Genomic DNA, 22,745 nt, shown 5'->3' on the forward strand with positions numbered 1-22,745 from the left:
CTTTTATATGCAAGTATACTTGGCTTAGAAACCTGAACCAAAGGAAGCATTAAGATGAGACCAGATACATTGCCATCTCCATTTATTATATGTTTGGAAATGAATGAACAGCACAAAAACACACATCTCTCAAACATTTCAAGAAATTTGAATTGCCTCACAATCTCACTTAATGTAAAATAAAACTATTATATACAGCAAGAATATATTTCCACTTTATCTTAAATATAGCTATCACAAACATCAATCATTAACATTCCTTACTAATGTTAAAATATATTTCATTGAATGTATTTATAAGTTATTAGTCATCCCCAGAGTTCTAAGTCTGACTGGGCGTTCAGACACACACACACACACTTCCTTCATTTGGTGTGTTCAGTGACCGACACAGACACACACACACACACACGACAGACACAGCTCTCCTCTCCAGTGGTGATAGAATTACAGACATGCGTGAAGCAGCCTGCTCAGACTCACAACACACACACACACTCATTAAGACATAATTGCATTATTTAAACAGACTCACAACACACACACACACATTAAGACAATCACATTATTTAAACAGACTCACAACACACACACACATTAAGACATAATCGCATTATTTAAACAGACTCACAACAAACATATTAATTCAGGACACAATCACAAAGTTCACTTCCCCAACATGAATGATTACTTCAAGTGTTTACAACAGATGCACACACACACACGTCTCTACAGGAGACCTTCAGTAAAGGACATAAAATTCAAGTAACGCATGCAGGATATTGTGTGCCTCACGCACGCGCGTGTGTGTGTGTGTGTAGCCGGTGGCATTCTTCCAGCAGGGGAAGCAGCCGCAGCACATCCTGATGCAGGGGTTCCCCGTGTGTGTGTGTGTGTTTAGCCGGTGGCGTTCTTCCAGCAGGGGAAGCAGCCGCAGCACATCCTGATGCAGGAGTTCCCCGTGTGTGTGCGTGTGTATATGTGTGTGTGTGTGTGTGTTTAGCCGGTGGCGTTCTTCCAGCAGGGGAAGCAGCCGCAGCACATCCTGATGCAGGGGTTCTTCTTGCGGTACTTGATGGCGGTCTTGAAGCTCTCGTTGACGCAGAGCAGGTACTCGTGCGTGGACAGCACGTTGTGCTCGATGTGGTTGAGCATGGGCCCCTGCTCCTCCACCATCATGGCGAGGTTCAGGAAGAGCGCGTGGACATCACGCAGACGCGCCTCCAGCTCGATCAGCTCCTTGTGCCGCTCCTTGATCTGCTTGAAGGCGCAGCGCGCAGTCATCCCCTCGGGGTTCAGGTCCTGTCTGAACGCCCCCCAGCCTCCCTCCGCCACCATCTGGTCCACCTGAACACACGCATGTGTGCGCACACGCACGCACGCGCACACACACACGGAGATGTGGTTACGTTGGGACCACTATGCTACCACACTACTGCATGCTTATGTAACGGTTTTAATAAAGTGCTCCATATAGTTAATGTTATTTATTATATATAGAAGTAAACTATATATAGTTAAAAAGTATAGTATATAGTTTACTTTTATTTTGGAATTATTCTGTACAGTAGTTGCATTGTGGGTGTCCTGCAGCAGAAGGGAAGTTAACTGCTGCAGGTAAGCTGGGCAAATGAGGGTCCGCATTAAGTCATTAAAAGTGTTATAAATTGTTTTATATGTCCTATATCTATTGTTAAAATCATTATGTATGTTCATCCACATAACTCGCGTTTCAGCGATGTTTTATATTGTCTTGTAACTTTTATTTGGTTTTGTATTTTCGTTTGACCTTGAAGCACGATAGTAGCGTTATGGCTTTAGTGCACATTTTAATATGACATTTATTTTGTTCAGGTGGAACAGATCTCTCGGTCTTCCCTCATTTTTGTATTTCCTGACCCATGCAGGTAACCAATTGTATTTGTTGTTTTGATTTTATGTTAAGTGAATGTTTTATGTTTCACTCGTAGCATGGCTAGCATTCACGAGCTAGAATGACTAGCTTGAATTTCCCCTTGGGGATCAATAAAGTATCTATCATCTATCTAGCCATTAACGTCTTGGTAGCGTTCTAAATGCAGTACCTGTATTTTTGTATGTGGTATATCGAATTGATGTTTGCCTATTCTACTGTTTATATTTATTTGATCATACTGGATCATCACCCCCCCATGTAAGAATATAATTAGATCTAATTAGAAATATAACAGATTTCAACAGATTAGATATATAAGTAGTTTACTTATACAGTTACATACATTTACACATTCACACTCATGTTTTTATGCCATATTATTCCCTTTTGGAATTTATTTTGTATTATTTTATTGACACACCTCACTTCATACTGGACCTGAAATTAAATAACAAAATGCTTAGATACTTAGTGTAGTAATAGAATTGTCTCTGAGGGCAGAAGGGAAGTTAACTGCTGCAGGCGGACCAGATCTCTCTGTCCATTTTTGTATTTCCTGACCCATGCAGACAAATAAACCTGCTTCATCCACATTCATCGTCTCAGAGTGCATCACCAGTCAAACACAACGCAAGTTACACTAGCCCAGCTCCTTATCCACTATGCTACCACACTACTGCATGCTAGCCCAGCTCCTTAACCACTACACTACCACACTACGGCATGCTAGCCCAGCTCCTTATCCGCTACACTACTACTGCATGCTAGCCCAGCTCCTTATCCACTACACTACCACACTACGGCATGCTAGCCCAGCTCCTTAACCGCTACACTACTACTGCATGCTAGCCCAGCTCCTTATCCACTACACTACCACACTACTGCATGCTAGCCCAGCTCCTTAACCACTACACTACCACACTACTGCATGCTAGCCCAGCTCCTTAACCGCTACACTACTACTGCATGCTAGCCCAGCTCCTTATCCACTACACTACCACACTACTGCATGCTAGCCCAGCTCCTTAACCACTACGCTACCACACTACTGCATGCTAGCCCAGCTCCTTAACCACTACGCTACCACACTACTGCATGCTAGCCCAGCTCCTTAACCACTACGCTACCACACTACTGCATGCTAGCCCAGCTCCTTAACCACTACGCTACCACACTACTACATGCTAGCCCAGCTCCTTATCCACTACGCTACCACACTACTGCATGTTAGCCCAGCTCCTTAACCACTACACTACCACACTACTACATGCTAGCCCAGCTCCTTAACCACTATGCTACTACCACACTACTGCATGCTAGCCCAGCTCCTTAGCTACTATGCTACCACCTGGGCTCATCTCTTACAGTAGGAGGAGTACGCTACACTTACTCTGGGTTACCTTACCCAGGGGCCTGTACTACAAAGCGGGGTTACTGGCTTATCTGGGTAACTTCGAGAGTAACTTGATCACGTGTGGCGTAACTTTCCGATTAACCCGTACTACGAAAGGTGGATAGGTTTTAACCGAGGTATCTCGAGCAGGTTATATTGTTGGTTAACCCGAGGTTTCCGTTAACCACACCCTTTATAAGTACCACCCCTCCACTAACAAGGTTTCCTGTACCTGGATGATCCATACGACAACGACATTGGAGCGCAAATCGTGAGGGGCTCGCTTCGCAGGGCGAGGGGTTTTAGAGACCGCCAGATATATATATATATATATATATATATATATAGAGAGAGAGAGATAGATAGATAGATATATTAGGGCTGTCAATCGATTAAAAAAATTAATCTAATTAATTACATACTCTGTGATTAATTAATCTAAATTAATCACATATATAATTTTTGCTGTGAAAGTATTTTAAATATTTAGATTCAAATGAATCATTGAATAATCAGCATTAGTGACATTAAAGTTCAAAGACTCTTTTATTATTATTTTCACTGTTCAAATAATTGCCATAATAATCTATGATATGACCTAATATGCTGAGGAAATAAATTCAAAAGTGCTTCGGGAAGAAGTTTTTTTTTTCCACATACAAGGCATTTTAGGCCACAGATATAACCTAGGGGACACAATGAAAATAAATTAACACTCCCCTCAATGTCAACACTTATTTCTTTGCATTGATGTGCGACTATAGAGTTGATGAACTCCGGTGATATGCAAATTCCTTGCTGCAGACATTGCAGAGGACTTTATTTTCAACACTATTTTTTTATCAACACCATCAGGCCGTTTTTAAAAGTAAATGTTCCAATCAATGATCCAGGCAGCACATTTTCTTCTCTCTCCTTCATTTTACAGTCTAATTCTTACTGACTAGAACGGCTCGGGGTCAAAGGTCATACGGAATCTATTAATATGCACTAATTTTTTTAATTAGTTATTTTTTTTCTCAAATTAATTAATCAAAATGAATCAGTTATTTTGACAGCCCTAATATATATATATATATAGAGAATATATCCGGTGTATATATATATATATATATATATATATATATATATATATATATATATATATATATGCCTATAGGGATGTCCGATTTATTTTAGGCTATTCTTGCTCAGATGTTCAGCATACTGTATATCCGATTTATTTTCGTATATATATATATATATATATATATATATATATATATATATATATATACACCGGACGATATTCTCTATGAAGACATAGATTGTCAGCCGAGGGAATTCGTTATTTTTGTCAGATGATCTAGGCAGACGTCTCTAATGTCACCCGTCATAGCAATGCCCTTACGTGGACATTCATGTATTCCATCGGTGATGCTGAACATCTGAGCAAGAACACTGTATGTCTGAAAATAAATCGGACATAGGCCTACAGTAGGCCTAATAAATTAAAATCACCATTTTAACAAACTTGTTGAATTGAATGTCATATTACTGTACCCTGCACATAAAGGCTACACATTTCCACAGCACCAGAATCCGACCGAATGCCTCCCTCAACCCCCTCCATAATCGGCCTTCCACTATTATTTGCGATGGCCAACTCCTCTGCTACTGTAAAACACTCTGGTGCCTTTCCTCCTACAGTAGTGTTCAAAGACACCTTTTTCTTGTTAGCTGTAAAACAGAGGCCAAGTGAAGGCTATAAGCTAGGCCTACATGTTTTCATAATTAAGAAATATTAATGCAAGCTACTATATAAACCTACTATTCTGAATAATGTTTTTGTGTTTCATTTTCACCTGCTGCCATGTGCGTTTGGCAATGGTGTTGCATCTGAAATGTTCACAGGATTAGGCATACACTAAATCAGTCAATGGGGGCTACTTAAACATTCAATTATCCTTATTACTGTAATATGTATGCCCACTTCTGAATTGTGTTGCATCTGTAGGCCTTTCTATGAACATAGGACCCGGGAACATAGGTACGCTCCCGTGTGTGTCCATGTTGAGGCTGTGCTGTGTGTCCATATGTGTGTTTGTGTGTGTCCATGTTGAGGCTGTACTGTGTGTGTCCATGTCGAGGCTGTACTGTGTACTGTGTGTCCATATGTGTGTGTGTCCATGTTGAGGCTGTGCTGTGTGTGTGTGTGTCCATATGTGTGTGTGTGTTTATTTGTTTGTATGTCCATATGTGTGTTTGTGTGTCCATATGTGTGTGTGTTTGTGTGTTCATGTGTGTGTGTGTGTGTGTGTGTGTGTGTGTGTATGTATGTATGTGGCCACACCTCGTCGGTGGTGACGTTGCGTCCGAGGATCTCGGCCAGCCTCTGGAAGCGCTACATACGTGTGTGTTTGTGTCCATATGTGTGTATGTGGCCACACCTCGTCGGTGGTGACGTTGCGTCCGAGGATCTCGGCCTGCCTCTGGAAGCGCTACATACGTGTGTGTGTGTGTTTGTGTCCTTATGTGTGTATGTGGCCACACCTCGTCGGTGGTGACGTTGCGTCCCAGGATCTCGGCCTGCCTCTGGAAGCGCTGACGGCAGCAGTCGCGCTGCTCCTGCTCTGCGGCGTTGTACTCGGCCATGGCCTGCCGCAGCGCGTGGCTGATGGCGCTGTACTGAGCGCGTGCGATGCGCACCACGGCGGCCATGGGCCCGTGCCTCTCCTCCAGGTCCTGCCGCCGCTGGTCGTACGCGGTCAGTCGCCGCACGAGGCCCTCGGCACGGATCTTCACGTCCCCCCCGATGGCGTTGGAGCTGCGGTAGATGGTGCTGAGGCGCCGGACCGTCTGCGTGGCGTGCGACGTCTGTTTCCGCAGGCGCTCCACATCCAGACGCAGCTCGCCGATCTCCCGCCGCATGGCCTGCGCCTCCTTCAGCAGCTCCTCCATGTCCGAGTCCTCCTCGAACACCACCGCCTGCGGCTTCAGGTCCCCCTCGTCGGCGTCATCATCCGAGTCGCTGGCCGCCGCCCACTCGCCCTCCGACCCCTCCTCCTGAATGACCTCCAAGTCCTCCAGCCGGTCCCGCATGACCCCTGAGGAGGAAGAGGAGGAAAAGGAGAAAGAGGTGGTTACGTCGGGACGTGCATGGAATCCTAAAGGTGCTATGTGGGGATCAAACAATGACTTCAAAAACAGCAACAGAGTGAAGAAACAACCTTTTTGTCGAAATGTCAAAAATGCCGGCTACGCTCTGCATTCTCTAGAGATCACCTGAAGTTAGCATGCCAGCTAACTAGCGCCCCTGACGCTCCGTAGAGGGTGCGTTTGTAAATTCAATCCACACGCTCTGGATGCTCTGAGAGTGTGATGCTCTGAACGAACACACGATAAATCTGAATTTACGAACGGTTGAGTGCAGTGTTTCCCCTACAATGTGTTCATCAGCGGCGCAGCGCCGCTCCTGGAATTCAAGCGCCACTGCAAAAAAAGTTGCCTAATTAAAAAAAAGAAAATAGACACAAGTGAACTTCAGGAACAGCTGTCGTTCGTTCAGGTTTCTAACAAAACAAATAATAGTAATAAAAGACTAACGTTGAAGGCGCAGTCAGGATTCCACAGGAGATCACGCTTGTTTGTGTTTATGTTTAAGTTTATTAGCAGACGCAATTTTGTGCAAAAAAACGTAGCCTAGCCTACATTATATTAACCAAGGAGCCAAATTAAACACGCCAGCGAGATAGCTCGCCCCTACCTTCAGTAGCCTATTTCCAGATAAATTCCACGCATTGTTTTTCGTTTTTGTTTGTAACACAGGCAATGCTTTCAAGCCCTGTGTTGCTAAGGCTAATACCTAGGCTGTGAAACTAAGGTCTAGCTAGCCTATTGGTGGGTTTAATTTCCTACAATCAACAGCACCGCTGCTGGAAAAAATTCTAGGGGAAACACTGGAGTGGCAATTTACGAACGCACCCCCAGAGACCCCAGAGAATGCGGCTCTTAGTGAACTGTATCAGGCTGTCAGTGAACAACAGACGGCACACCCAGACGGTTTCACCATCTTCACTGGAGATTTTAACCATGCTGATCTCAAAACTGTACTTCCAAAGCTACACCAGCATGTTGATTTTCCAACAAGAGGAGATAACATCCTGGACCTGGTCTACACTACACACAAAGGAGCATACAAAGCCACCCCCTCCCACATTGGACTTTCAGACCATATCACTGTTATGCTAATGCCCGCATACAGACAAAGGGTAAAAGCGAACAAACCGGTTCGTAAGCAGGTAAAAGTGTGGCCTGAGGGAGCCTCCGATGCTCTTCAAGACTGCTTTGACACAACAGACTGGGAAATGTTTAAGCAGGCAGCCACTTACAACAACCGGACAGACATAGAGGAGTATACAGACACTGTAACCTCTTACATCACCAAGTGCATCGATGATGTGACCCACACAAAAGACATCATCACTGGGCTAACTGGAAGCCATGGCTGACAGGGGATGTCCTCAGGCTGCTGAGGGCCAGAGACAAAGCCTACAGAGCTGGGGATGAAGCTGGCATGAAAACAGCGAGAGCCAACCTGTCCCGTGGCATCAAGGAAGCAAAAAGGAATACACTCACAAGATAACCACCCACTTCAAAGACAGCAGGAACGCACAAAGCCTATGGCAGGGCATTCAGGCCCTCACGGACTACAAGCCCGCGCCACAGAGCTGTGAGAGCAACATCCCTCTGCTCAACAACCTGAACCGCTTCTTTGCTCGCTTTGAAGCACAAAACAGCACCTGCCCACAGAAGACCCATCCCCTCTACATGAGCAGCCCCTGTGCCTCTCTGTCGACAGCGTGAAGAGGACACTTGCTGCTATCAACACCCGTAAGGCAACAGGTCCAGACAACATCCCAGGTCGTGGCGCTGAAGGACTGCGTGGGGAGCTTAAGGATGTCTTCACAGACATCTTTAACACTTCCCCTGAAGCAAGCCATCGTCCCATCATGTTTCAAAGCTGCCACCATCATACCTGTGCGAAGAAAACTGCTCCATCCTGCTTCAATGACTACCGCCCTGTGGCACTGACACCCATCATCATGAAGTGCTTTGAGCGGCTTGTCATGTCACATATCAAAGCCATTCTCCCCCACCCTGGACCCCTTCCAGTTTGCATACCGAGCCAAGCCCACAGAGGATGCAATCTGCTCTGCCCTCCACCCAGCCCTCACCCACCTGGAAAAAAAAGAGACTCATATGTGAGATTGCTGTTTATAGACTTCAGTTCTGCATTCAACACCATAATACCACAACAACTCATCTGTAAACTTGACAAACTGGGACTCAGTACCTACCTCTGCAACTGGCTACTGGACTTCCTCTGTCAGAGGCCCCAAGTAGTGCGTGTTGGCAACAATACCTCAAGCAGCATCACACTGAGCACAGGGGCCCCAAGGCTGCGTGCTCAGTCGCTGCTCTTCACCCTGCTGACGATGACTGCACTGCAACCTACAGCAACAATCACATAGTGAAATTTGCTGACGACACAACTCTGGTGGGTCTCATCACCAAGGGCGACGAGACTCAATACAGGTTGGAGGTCGACCATCTGACCACGTGGTGCAGGGACAACAACCTCCTGCTGAACGTCAGCAAGACCAAAGAGATTGTTGTTGACTTCCGGAGAGGTCACACCCAACACCTGCCACTGACCATCGACGGTGCTGTGGTGGAGAGAGCGAGCAGCACCAAATTCCTGGGGGTGCACATCAGTGAAGACCTCTCCTGGACCACCAACACTGCATCACTGCGGAAACTCAGGCGAGCAAGTGCTTCACCAGCCATCATGACCACATTCTACCGAGGCACCATTGAGAGCATCCTCTCCAGCTGTATCGCTGTGTGGGGCGGAAGCTGCACTGAATACAACAGGAAAGCCCTGCAGCGCATAGTGAACACAGCTGGAAGGATCATTGGTGCTTCACTCCCCTCCCTGAAGGACATTTTACACCACCCACCTCACCCGCCAAAGGCTGACCAAAATTGTGGTGATGCAAGTCACCCCGCTCACAATCTGTTTGATCTACTGCCCTCTGGGAAGAGGTACAGAAGCCTGCGCTCCCGCACTACTAGACTCACCAACAGCTTCATACACCAAGCTGTAAGGATGCTGAACTCTCTCCCTCCTCTCCCCCCTCCACCCTCAGCTACATAACATCCTGGACATGGGACCCACAATGGCCGCCTGCACTACTCCACTTGCACACTTGAACACTTGCACACTTGCACACTTTACAACTTGGTGTTGTTGTCCTGAAAACACAACACTTCTGCTGCTCTTACATAACTTGCACCACTATGCCACTTTCTTTATTACTTAGGTCAAACAGAACTACCCAAGCCTTTTATTGGCCTGACTTTGCACTAGTATTTTATTGACTGTCTATGCACAATTTCAACCAAATTTTGCTGCTCGTATTTTTTCATTATTATATGTGCCCTCTTATTTACTTATTTACTTACTTTTTTGTTTACTTGAATGTTATGTTTGTCTGTGGACTTAAATTGGTAAAATATGTCTTGTCTTCACCGTGGGATAGTGAGAAACGTAATTTCGATCTCTTTGTATGTCTGGAACATGTGAAGAAATTGACAATAAAGCTGACTTTGACTTTGACTTTGATCTGAAGTTAGCATGCTAACTAACTAGCTCCGCCTACGCTCTGTGTTATCTAGGTATCATCAGAAGTTAGCATAGCGTGCTCTGCGGCTGCGTTCAAGACAACTCGAAACCTACAGAATCCCACAAAGCTCCTTGAAAGGAGAATTCCGGTGATTTTTCACAGTCATCTGTTTATCGAGGTCACCGAGTACTGTCGATACAGGAAAAACCCTAAAACGGTTCTACCTAGCTCGAGCTGCTGCAGCTAAGAGCTAGACCTACCAGGCAGCTACAGTGTACACTCTGGGGCCATGTTTATGTGAAAAATTCTCCTTTAAAAGGAACACGTCAACGTTTTGGAACTTTAGCTTATTCACCGTATTGCACAATACGGTGAATAAGCTTAGGTCCCAAAAAATTTCTGTGTGTGTCTGTCTGTATCTGTCTGTGTGTGTGTGTGTCGGATGCATGGCCTGCCTGGAATCTTAGATCTTAAGGAAGTTAACAGGAAATACCAACATCACATAAGTATCAGTGGTGACATCATGGGGAAAGTCACACACAATAACACACACACACAGAATAGAGCACGTCAGTAACACGTCTCAGTTCCAGAACCTTTCTGGGGGTGGGGGGGGGGTATGCCTTTAGGACAGAGAAGAGAGTGACCGAGAGCAGGTGAGAGAGAGAGAGAGAGAGAGAGAGAGAGAAGACAGTGACAGAGCGGGTGGGAGAGAGAGAGAGGGGGGGCAGGATCGGGACATAACCTCAGTCAAACTTGCACTTGGATGCCTGTGGGCACGAGAACCCAAATATGGTACTGTCGCTGTTACCACTTCCACATTGCCACCCACTGCTCACCTGAGACAGGTGTGCATGTTCCACTCAATCTGACCACTCCTCACCTGAGACAGGTACAGTATGCATGATCCACTCAATCTGACCACTGCTCACCTGAGACAGGTATGCATGTTCCACTCAATCAGACAGGTGATCTGTGCCAGGCCACTGGTCCGACAGGTTCTTACGAGACACTGGGCATCTGAACCTGATATCATACCGCACAGCGACGCACAACACGTTTCAACACACACACACACACACACACACACACACAAATAAACACACACACACTGCTCTAACACTCCCGAACACCACAACACACAGCTCTAACACACACACACACACACACACACACCACAACCCACTGCTCTAACACTCCCAAACAACAAAAAACGCTGCTCTGATGTCAGTGAAACACTATTTACCAATACTCAGAGGACTCCTGCCTCAAACACACATAGACACTAAATCAGAAGGCACACACAACCCAGGAGGAAACACACACATACCATCTCAAATCTCTCTCGGACCCGCATGACCTCCCAGTCCAGTCATCATTGGCATGTGCACCACAATCACAGCACCACATAAAGAATGAGGAAACGCACTCAAACATGCAAACACACACATACACAGAGGGAGGGTAACTGAGAACAATGTGTACTCTGCCCACAGATGGCCTGACTGCTGCTGCATCATATGCATTAGCTCTGCCCACAGACTGCTGCTGCATCATATGCATTAGCTCTGCCCACAGACTGCTGCTGGTCATATGCATTAGCTCTGCCCACAGATGGCCTGACTGCTGCTGGTCATATGCATTAGCTCTGCCCACAGACTGCTGCTGCATCATATGCATTAGCACAGACTGCTGCTGGTCATATGCATTAGCTCTGCCCACAGACTGCTGCTGGTCATATGCTGCTGCTGGTCATATGCATTAGCTCTGCCCACAGACTGCTGCTGGTCATATGCAGCAGCATCTCTATTGTGTTCATTTGTTGTCATTTCGCCAGCACCTTTAAATGTGTTACATGGTCCCTGAGCAACCTGGGGTTCAGTGCCTTGCTCAAGGACACAACACACACACACCACTTCCCCTGTCCCTAGTGCGGTTTGGGCTGGTCACTGGAGACATGAGGCCTTTCCTGCTGCGCTCACCATCCTGGTCCCCAGCAGAACCACATGCACTACCCAGCAGAACCACACGCACTACCCAGCAGAACCAGCAGAACCACATGCACTACCCAGCAGAGCCACACGCACTACCCAGCAGAACCACATGCACTACCCAGCAGAACCACATGCACTACAGAACCCAGCAGAACCATATGCTCTACACAGAACCACATGCACTACCCAGCAGAACCACATGCACTACCCAGCAGAACCACACGCACTACCCAGCTCTCTGTTGCTGGGCCGCTGGGCTGGGCTGATACAGGCTCCTCAGGTGGATTACAGGTGAACACAGAACACCTGACGTTAAAGGTTGGGAACATTTGCCAGTATATGCCAGTTTCGCTGAGTTGTGTACCTTTCCTTCACGGAAAAAAAAGCCGGTTTGAACTCTTAGGAAAAATGCATTTCCTCATTCTCAATGTCGCCTACATACAGCGCACACGCGTCCAGTCAGTCCTGCACTTTTGTTTAATTGCTGCTGCTGTTTGGACGGGAAGTGTCTGATACTCAGCCTTCTGTAACCGCTCATCTTTTAATAGCACAAGAAGGGGAGTTTAGACCATTTAATAATAGTTCAGACCAGACAGTTACACAAATCTGGGTAATTTCAATGAAATTGTTCTTCACTGTTCTAACGTCAGGGTGCGTGGACATTTGAACATTGAAAAAAAACGGCATGTGTGCTATGTAGGCCCATCTTTCCCCCAAAATTCACTAAATCATCATCGCTAACTCAAAGGCCATCAGTTTAAATCTTGACATAAATGCAGCCGACTCTGCCTGAGGGTTGACCAAAAAAACTGTGTAATGTTATCCATGAAATGCGACACATCTGTTGGCTGTTTATGGTAAATGAAAGTTCCTACCTTCGTGTCGCTTCACAGAAACGGGTGCTGTGTGTAAAGAGGCTGATGTCCCCGGTCTTCACTTCTCTAATGTGGATGGATGTAGCTGTAGGACATTGCAGGAGCTGCTGTAGCTGCCTACAGACTCATGGTGCCCGGTGTCTCCACCGCTGAAATGTCAGCAGCCCGACAGCAGTAGGTTCCTCCGGTTGCGCAGCGCCTGTGTGTGTGTTGGTGCGCGCGGCCCTGCTTCTTCACAGGTGCGTCAATCAGAGCTCTCCGCGCGAGTGCGCGAATTAAGGCGGGGAAATGTGGGTTTTCTAGCCCGCATGCTGAGAGATATAGCCTCGTTTTGATAGCGCAGTTTCCATCTGATTCGGAGATGATAGCCTGTTGCCTAGCTATCCGTTTCTTACCCCGATAGCAGAAAGGAATTTGGGCCAAACCTTAGTAAATCTACAAACCTTTGAAAATCATTCAATAAAAAACTTTTCTCTTCATTACCATCTCAATAAATTATCATAAAAGTATTTCCCCCGTAATTTCTTTCAAAAAAGTAAAACTTTCATATATAATTTACATTCATTATACATTAAGTAAAATACATGTCAAGGTTTTTGTTTTAATCTTTAAACCGCCAATGGTTTCCCTGAGCCTAATCTCTTTGGCTATAAAAAAAATATCACAATTAAAGAAAGAGCAGCCGCCTCACACTTTCAACTCTTTGAGTATGTATTTGTGACCGAAGTTTCCGCAATCCTTAGCTTTGAAACCTGACGAGGGCTGTTGCCGAAACGAACAAATAATCACAAAAGAGTGTGCAGCTACTCGTTCTGTTCCGATACAAACAGAACCGGGATCTTATCGGTCCTGTTCTGATACAAACAGAACCGGAATCTTAACGGTCCTTGTTGATCTGTATGAGCCTATCTGATGCGTTTCTAACCTGAGCAAGGTGCGTCATGGGGTGGGCAGATACGGAATGCGAACAGCGCAACTGGACTATGGGCCAGAAGAGAAGCCCTCAGCACACACACGGGTGGAGTGAAGAGGTGACAGAACCGAACAAAACCGCCAAACATGCAGACATTTTGAAATGTATTTATTTAGCATATCAATAGGCTACCATCCCAGAAGACAAGCGGAATATGATCGTGTAGTGTGGATCCAGATTGTACGCAGTCACAGGTTAAGAGATGACATGTTTGTAGCTTGACCATGTTAGATGCCAAGAAGAGTGAGGGTCATATTTATAATTCCATTATGCCACAAGAATACATTATATATCATAAATACACTAATAAACATGCAATCCTTCCTTGTGTGGCCATGATCCACTTTCTTACAATAACACAGAGACACTTAGGCTACATTAGATCCCCAGACAGAATGTGATCTAAACCTAAAGAATAAGGCAACAGACCTGTGAACTTCTACTAAACGTTTTTCATAATACTTTTCATCATTTTACACAGAAACAGGGATTTATGTGTCATGAAAAACATTTTAAATGCCAAATCTTGGGCAGGAGGCGTTTTATAAACATTTTAAACGCTAAATCTTGGGCAGAAGGTGTTTTCTAAAACACTGTCGTGTGGTTTCCTGAGTTTCTCCCAACGCCAGACTTCACTCTGATGGAAACTAAAGACAAAGCCCAGACAAGTGTGCCAAAGTGTGTCTGAGCTGCTTATGGAGTGTGTGTGTGTGTGTATGTCTGTGCGTGTGTGTGTATGTCTGTGCGTGTGTGTGTGAGAGTGTGTGTGTGTCTGTGTGTGTGTGGGAGACTGGGTGTGTGTGTATGTGGGAGACTGTGTGTGTGTGTGTGTGTATGTGGGAGACTGTGTGTGTGTGTGTGTGTGAGGGGCACTCAGACAGGGTGTTTGACTCATCAGTGCTGAGAGGTCAGTGATTTTACTGGTCAGTTTCCACATCAAACTCCCTTGACCTGTAGGTGGACACACACACAAGTCACAGCACACACTCGTACACACACACACACACACACACCTACAGCACACACACACGTACACACACACACACACACACGTACACACAGACACACACACATACACACAACACAGGTCACAGCAGGAGCGCGACACTAGCAGGAAGAGGTCATTTGTAGGGAGGGTCAGAGGTCATTTGTAGGGTAGGGTCAGAGGTCATTTGTAGGAAAGGGTCAGAGGTAACTTGTAGGGAGGGCCAGAGGTCATTTGTAGGGAGGGTCAGAGGTTATTTGTAGCAGGGGAAGCATCCGCAGAACATCTTCTTGAAGGGGTCAGAGGTCACTTGTAGCAGGGGAAGCATCCGCAGAACATCTTCTTGAAGGGGTCAGAGGTCACTTGTAGCAGGGGAAGCATCCGCAGAACATCTTCTTGAAGGGGTTGCTCTTGTCGTGTTTGTTGGCCTGGCCGAGTCTGAGCAGCGCCTCACCCAGCTGTGCGTCGGTCTTCTGCACATGCGTGTGTATGGCGTCCAGCATGGGCCCCTGCTCCTCCACCAGCATGGCCACGTCCAGGAAGACCTCGTGGACGCTGCGCACGCGGCTCTCCAGTTCCAGCAGCTCCTGGTGACGCCGCTCGATCTGACCGAGCGCTGACCGCGCCGTCTTGCCCTCGGCCAGCACGCTTCGGGCGGCGACGTTCCAGCGGCCGCCTCCAGCATCTCCCTCGATCTGCTTTCGCCGGACCGTCCCTCCCCACGATCTCCATCTGCCGCTGGATGTGCGCCTTGCAGGTGTCACGATGGCTCATCTCCGCCGCGTTGTAGTCCGCCATGGCGTCGCGGAAGCCGTTGCTGAGGCAGGCGTACTGCGTGCGGGCGATGCGGGCCACGGCCGAGTTGACCCCGTGCTCGTCCTCCAGCTCGCGTGCGTGGGCGTCCATCTTGCGCAGGCGGGCCAGCGTGTCCTGGCCACGCGTCTTGATGTCGCCGGCGATGGCGTTGGAGTCGCGCTTGATGGTGGTGGTGCGCGTGGGCTCGCTGAGGAGGCGCGCGTTCTGCTCGCGGAGACGCCGCACGTCCAGACGCATCATCTGCACCTCCCGCCGCACCTCCTGTGCCTCCACCAGCACCTCCTCCACCTCCTCCCCGTTGTCCCACACCACCGCCTGGGGCGCCAAGTCCTCCTCCAGGTCCACGGAGGTGAAGGTGTCCACCACGGAGACGGTCGCCACAGAGACAGCATCATCGCCGTCCAACCCCGGCCCCTCGCCGTACTCGCTCTCCTCCAGCTGCGCCAGGTGCTCCTCCGACTCACTCAGAGCCTGCAGGTGGCTCAGACGGTCCCTCATCATGCCTGGAACACACACACACACACACACACACACACACACACACACAGACACAGACAGAAGCACAGGACAAACGAAGAGAGAGAATATGGACATTAAGGCAGAAATGGTGACAGATTTTGAGGAGACAGAAATACAAGCAGGTAGGCAGGTAGACAGATCGACAGGTAGGCAGGTAGACCTCGATTGATTGATTGATTGAAAATCTTTATTGACATGATGTATTTCGTACAAAGGATGTTTCTTATATAAATAAATAAATAACATAATAATGACTGTACAATTACAACCTTGAATTTCCCCTTGGGGATCAATAAAGTATCTATCTATCTATCTATCTATCTATCTAGACAGGTAAGCAGGTAGACAGATCGACAGGTAGGCAGGTAAGCAGGTAGACAGGTCCACTAACAGGGCAGAAGCTGATGGTGACGTAGTGTTCCTGCAAGCGCAGGCGCAGACTCGGCGAGACGCAGAGCGCATTGAAGTAGCTGTACTGGGCATAGACAGTGTTTGAGTTAGGCGTTTCTCACCAAACGAGTTTGTGAGCAGTTCTGTATCTTTAATTAAGCATGTCTCGTGTTTTTGGACTATTCAGTAACAGAAAACGAAAGGTTTGCCACGAAAAGCTACTCCAGCCTATATGGCTGCATAATTTTCTAAACTGTCGGGACAACTGTGAGATTCTTCATTTCGCGACGCGTAGCGGGACATGCGCACGGACACAGGAGGAAGCAGTAATTAATTTCTCCTCGGACGAGAGACGGCCCTTAAAGACGAGAAATGTAGCCGGTGTCGGTTTGTCTTCCGGCCCATCGCTCCCTCAAGCATTAAGGCAAACACGTAGGCCTAAGCTGCATGTGTGGTCTGTTAAATATATTATTCATTTATCAGATTACAATAATAATTGTTGTCATTTTTAAAGTGAATATATGTAAATAGTCCTACCGCTTCAGTAGAGCCACAATCACTGTAATTCTCTCACACCAAAGTGCCGCGCGGTTGCTGCGGCATCCTCTCCGTTCAGCGGTGCGTTCAGCGGTGCGTTCACCGGGAGTGAATTCTCTTAACTTGGGTGGTGCGCTCACCTGGGCGTGCGTTTTACGCAAGCGCATGTTTATATAGACATTGGTTTGTGTTTTTGTGTGTGTGGGGTGTGCGAAGGAACACACAAGTTTGACATCATCTGGAATGTGACCAGTTAAACCGCTTCTGCATGACGCGCCAGTATTCTTCGAGCGTGATCACTCTTTTACCACAGCAGGCCTACCCAGCCATCTGATAACTTGTCAGCCTTATTAACTGCCAGTAGCTTAAACATTGTGATTATCTGTGTGTCTGTTTCCTATAGCCTCTCTATATCGATGTATTAATAATAATAAAAAAAACATTGTGATTGTCTGTTTCCCATAGCATAGCCTCTCTATATCGATGTATTAATAATAATAAAAAACGTTGTTATTAATGTAGGCAGCAGGCTACTTGTAATGCACAGCAATTGCATTAGGCTCTCCAGGGTATGACCGGGTGTTCAGTGGACTGATTTCATGTTGCTAATTTCACGAGGGGATGTTGCCAACTTGCCAACCCCGGCTCTCTCATTCCGCGACTAGTCTACATTGGATGTGACGTCATACATTATGAATATGCGCATGGCCACGTACGGTTCAGTACAATGCGTCGTGGCCATGGTATAGACTGTAAAAATATAGTGACTTGCGCGAGCTGCCGCGACTCTCGCTGTTCCAGGAACGAAATGTGATCTGTTTAATAGTTAGCCAATCACGGGTGGCATACATAAGATAACAGTTAACCAATCACGGGTGGCATACGCATCAATAAGACTGCTTTGAAGCCCTCCTGCTGCCCCTGGCTGGCTACCCCCTGAGCTATATGCCACTGCTGGCATCCTGTCAGTCTAAGGTCATCTCAGTGCAACTGGTCTGCTGTGGCCAGTCTGCTGTTGTTTGCTGGTTCAACAGCCTCTATCATCCTGGGATCCAGAAGCACAAGTTCTGATTTGGATTTTCTTTTAAGATTGATATTTTTTTTTATTTAAGTATTGTGGCTAAAATAAACTTATGGCATTATTGTTTAAATGTCCTTTCTTTCTTTTTTTATCAAATGGCCCTTGCAGTGAACATTGGGTTGATTGTTCAGGAAATATGAATGTAACATGATGATACTGCATTGAAGAATAGGGCATTTGAATTACAATAGAACAGGATATTTGAATTACAGTAGAACAGGGCATTTGAGACAAGACTAGAGATATGTGCTAAGGAAGGGTTGTGCTCCTCTGGAGTGATGAGTGATGTCAAGGCTGCTTCCACAGATAAGCACTGTGATGGAGTGCTGGGTGAGTATGAACTCTGAATATCCACTCTGAGCATGCACTCTGAATATGAACTCTGAATATCCACTCTGAGTGTGCACTCTGAATATGCTGAGTATGCACTCTGAGCACTCTGAATATGCTGATTAGGCTATGCACTCTGAGCACTGAGTATGCATTCTGAGCACTCTGAATTTGCACTCTGAGCACTCTGAATATGCACTCTGAGCACTGAATATGCACTCTGACGGCCAAACCAATGAGACTCAAGAGGATGCAGTCAGGGTGCCGCATGGTGCCCTGTAGACCAGGCGCTTAGTCCAGGAGCGGTGACTGCGCTCTCCTCCATGTGCTGAACAAGTGGGATGGTTTGCCCTGAGGCATCAGAGACTTGCCCAGAGTATGAACTGGACAGTCTGACCTTTGACCTGTGTGTGACGGACCCCAGAGCAGAGACTTTCTAATGAGGAGAGACAGCACTCATAAAATCCTCCATAGAAATGCATGGGGTTAGTTTGTAACGTCGTTGTCTACACATATCCCACCCCTTCCTCGCCATAACGTCAACATGTGTATGCATTGGGCCAATCATGTGGTGTGATGTGACTACATTGAGCCAATTATGTGCTGTGTTGTGCAGACATCGTGCCAATCATGTGTTGTGAACTCGCCGCTGAAGCACGGTTGGTGTCGTGAAGCCTTGCGCACGCGCATTTCTGCCGAATAGGATGCCCGATGAGTACCCAAAAAGCTTTGCAAAATGGCCGCTGAGTGGAGGGACTTGCCTAAAAGGACTTTGCCCAGAGTATAAACTGGACAGTCTGACCTTTGACCTCTGTGTGACGGACCCCAGAGTATGAACTGCACAGTCTGACCTTTGACCTGTGTGTGATTAGTTTGCCAAATCAAGATTTTAACCAATTGCGTGCTGTACATTTGTGTGAATATAAATTTTCCTAAAACTTTCTCATTTCCCAACAAACCGCGGAGCCCTGGATTGAAATCCCAATCAATTCAGAGTTTTTTTCAGATTGAGGCATGAATCTGATTCTATTCAGATTAAATGTGCCTATGAAATCCTACCTGTTGATAGAAATGTTTCAGGTGGCTAATGCCTAACAAATAAAACATTCTCAGTTTTTAAAACAATGCAGAGGCTACACAACTTAAATAACAATTGCAAAGGATTTATATTGCGTTTTCATATTTTTATTAAAACACAAAGTAAAGATTTATATGGCTTTTTCATATTTGTATTAAAACACAAAGTAAAAGGTGGTCTTAAACATTTCAAGTCTTTAATATTGATGACTGGTTTCAAATCAAAATAGCAGTCCTCTCCACGGCAACAAGTGTCCCTTGTGGGAGATAAAGTAAAGTAGCCTAGCGGCTAGTCAGATGCCAACTGACCACCCTAAGCCAGTAGCCTAGCGGCTAGTCAGACACCAACTGACCACTCTAAGACAGTCCCAGACCTCCCCAATGACACAGCAAATGCCAGTAGCCAGTAGACTCACAGGCTACTCCACATGAGCCGCTGGTCACTACTGGGGATGTTAGTTTGGTTTACTGATAAAAACGTGTGTGTGTGTGTGGTCCTGTATAAAGGACGTGCATGACTCAGCACTATTAGTGTATAGGTAGCACCAGGCCTTGTGGAGTAGCAATGCTAGCGCTTCCAGAAGAACAGTTTTTTTAAAGGGTTGTTTTTGTCGTGTTTCTTGGCCGTCTGGATCTTGAGCAGCGCGTCGCCGGTGGCAACGTCGGTCTTCTGCACGTGAGTGTGTATGGCGTCCAGCATGGGCCCCTGCTCCTCCACCAGCATGGCCACGTCCAGGAAGACCTCATGGACGCTGCGCACGCGGCTCTCCAGTTCCAGCAGCTCCTGGTGACGCCGCTCGATCTGACCGAGCGCTGACCGCGCCGTCTTGCCCTCGGACTGCACGTTGTCGGCGAAGACGTTCCAGCGGCCGCCCTCCAGCATCTCCTCGATCTGCTCGCCGGACACGTCCCTCCCCACGATCTCCATCTGCCGCTGGATGTGCGCCTTGCAGGTGTCACGATGGCTCATCTCCGCCGCGTTGTAGTCCGCCATGGCGTCGCGGAAGCCGTTGCTGAGGCAGGCGGCGCTGCGGGAAGGAGCGCGATGCGGCCACGGCCGAAGTTGACCCGTGCTCGTCCCCTCCAGCTTCCTCGGCGTGGGGCGCCCATCTTGGCGCCAGGCGGGCCAGCATGTCCTGGCCATGCGTCTTGATGTCGCCGCCGATGCCGTTGGAGTCGCGCTGCAGCTCCCCGGAGAAGTAGGGCTCGCTGAGGAGGCGCGCGTTCTGCTCGCGGAGACGCTTCACGTCCAGACGCAGCATCTGCACCTCCCGCCGCACCTCCTGCGCCTCCTCCAGCACCTCCTCCACAGGCCCCGCCCCCTAGCCCCGCCCCCCCCTCCATAGGCCCCTCCTCCTCCTCCAGACTCGTCTGTCTGGACCAGTCTCCGGCCGCCTGCGCGTAGGCCCCGCCCTCCAGCTGTCCCGTGGTCCCAGGGAGGGAGTGCAGCGAGCGCAGAGAGCTCAGTCTGTCCCGCATCGCCACCTGCTGGACAAAGAGCATCGGTCACTCCTGTTACCATCACTCCTGAACACTTTAAGTGTTGTTCTCAAGCAGGCAAGCAGGCCGCAGTGTGTGTATATAGCTATTCTGCTATTCTGTCCTTATTAGTCTGCTTGTCATCAATGTTTCTGTGGAACTTGTGGATCTGTTGCCCCAGCACTCCCTTTGAGATTTCAACACCTCAGTGGGACATCAGCTGGTAAAATAAAGGATAAATAAAATAAAACTAAAAAAATGACCAAGTAGGGGCCCTCGGTATTTGACTCCAAGCTGTAGGGACTGTTCTTATTGGTCAAAGTTACATCTAATTAAAGCATTTTGAATCACGTAGAGGCAGGTCTCTACACCACTTACTACAAATATGGAGATGACACAGCCATAGCAGGACTACTTACAGACAACAGTTCCATCACAGCTTACCACCAGTCCATCACAGATTTTCCACTGTGGTGCTCTGATAACCACCTCCAACTCAACATTGACAAGACAAAAGAACTGGTCATTCATGCATCAAAATCACCCCCTGGACTCACTCACATCACCATCCATGGCCAACCAGTCGCACAGACAAAAGAGAGGAAAGGTCAATATAAAAACGAGTGGGAGCAGAAGACCCTGGTTGAAACGAGCGGACTTTTTCTCTTTTTTGTCTGGTCGTTTGTTTGTCCTGCTCCCAGGTCAGACATTTGGATGTGCGGACTTTAAAACTTACACAGATATTTGAAAGTGCACAGGTCAGCACTTTCAAATATCTTGGTCTCACCATTGACAATAAACTTCAATGAACATGTCACCATTACACAGAAACGTGCACAACAGAGACTGTATGCAATACGCAAACTAAGATCACTGTACTGTATGTTGCCCCCCATCTCCTTCTGCTACTCTACAAAAGCATCATCCAACCCCTTCTACTCTACTGCTCCCCCTGTTTCTTCACCATACTAAATGTCACCAGCAAGAACAAACTCATTAAAATCTCACACTTAGCATCCAAGATAATACAGCTTCCCACCCCCAGCCTCACTGATGCAAATGACACAGCCACCACACGCACCATAGTAAGCAGCCCTGACCATCCCCTGAACCGGTTCTTCACCCTACTCCCATCTGGCCGCAGATACAGAGCCCTGGACTGGAAAAAAGCGCACTTTAAGAAAAGTTTTATACCCTCAGCAATCACTGCACTTAACAAACTCCTGTGATCCATCCCCCCCTATTCTTTTGTCTTTTATGTTTCTGCACTGTCCACCTTTTTGCTTGTATGGTGTTGAGGAGGGAGGGAAACTGGGGGGGTGTGTTATATGTTTTATGTGATATGAGGCTGTGTATATCCTGCATGGAATGTAATGACATGTGTGAAAAAGAATATCCTAATCGGACAATAAAGACTCTATACTACTATACTGCATACTGCACTACTATACTGCATACTGTACTACTATACTGCATACTGTACTACTATACTGCATACTGTACTACTATACTGCATACTGTACTACTATACTATTATCTGTGGGCTGATCATGTGACTCATTCTGTGCGTCCTTCATGGACATCTCACTTGGCCACTTCTCTGATACATCACACTTGGCCACTTCTCTGATACATCTCACTTGGCCACTTCTCTGAGATCACTATAATGCAGGTCTGCGCTAGTCTGACTTCCCCAGTGCCTGTCGGACTGGT

The 22,745-nt window shown here is 47.2% G+C and overlaps 1 protein-coding gene and 2 pseudogenes across 2 annotated transcripts; all 3 read right to left on the reverse strand.

Annotated features, from left to right (window-relative positions):
* Positions 1-274: 274 nt before the first annotated feature.
* On the reverse strand, positions 275-13,104 carry LOC125299445 (syntaxin-11-like). Of its 2 annotated transcripts, XM_048250722.1 has the most exons (4): positions 12,846-13,104; positions 5,841-6,394; positions 1,055-1,347; positions 275-952 (listed from the first exon to the last, which is right to left on the reverse strand). In XM_048250722.1, the coding sequence occupies exons 2-4, from the start codon at positions 6,387-6,389 to the stop codon at positions 898-900; spliced, it is 897 nt and encodes a 298-aa protein (XP_048106679.1). In that variant the 5' UTR covers positions 6,390-6,394; positions 12,846-13,104; the 3' UTR covers positions 275-897. The 2 variants fall into 2 exon arrangements, with proteins under 2 accessions (XP_048106679.1, XP_048106678.1); XM_048250721.1 differs by having other exon boundaries at positions 275-1,347.
* An 805-nt stretch (positions 13,105-13,909) lies between these two features.
* On the reverse strand, positions 13,910-17,166 carry LOC125299460 (annotated as a pseudogene).
* A 2,489-nt stretch (positions 17,167-19,655) lies between these two features.
* On the reverse strand, positions 19,656-20,875 carry LOC125298872 (annotated as a pseudogene).
* Positions 20,876-22,745: the final 1,870 nt, after the last annotated feature.

The sequence above is a fragment of the Alosa alosa genome, chromosome 8, assembly GCF_017589495.1.
Source record: "Alosa alosa isolate M-15738 ecotype Scorff River chromosome 8, AALO_Geno_1.1, whole genome shotgun sequence".
Classification (NCBI taxonomy): domain Eukaryota; kingdom Metazoa; phylum Chordata; class Actinopteri; order Clupeiformes; family Clupeidae; genus Alosa; species Alosa alosa.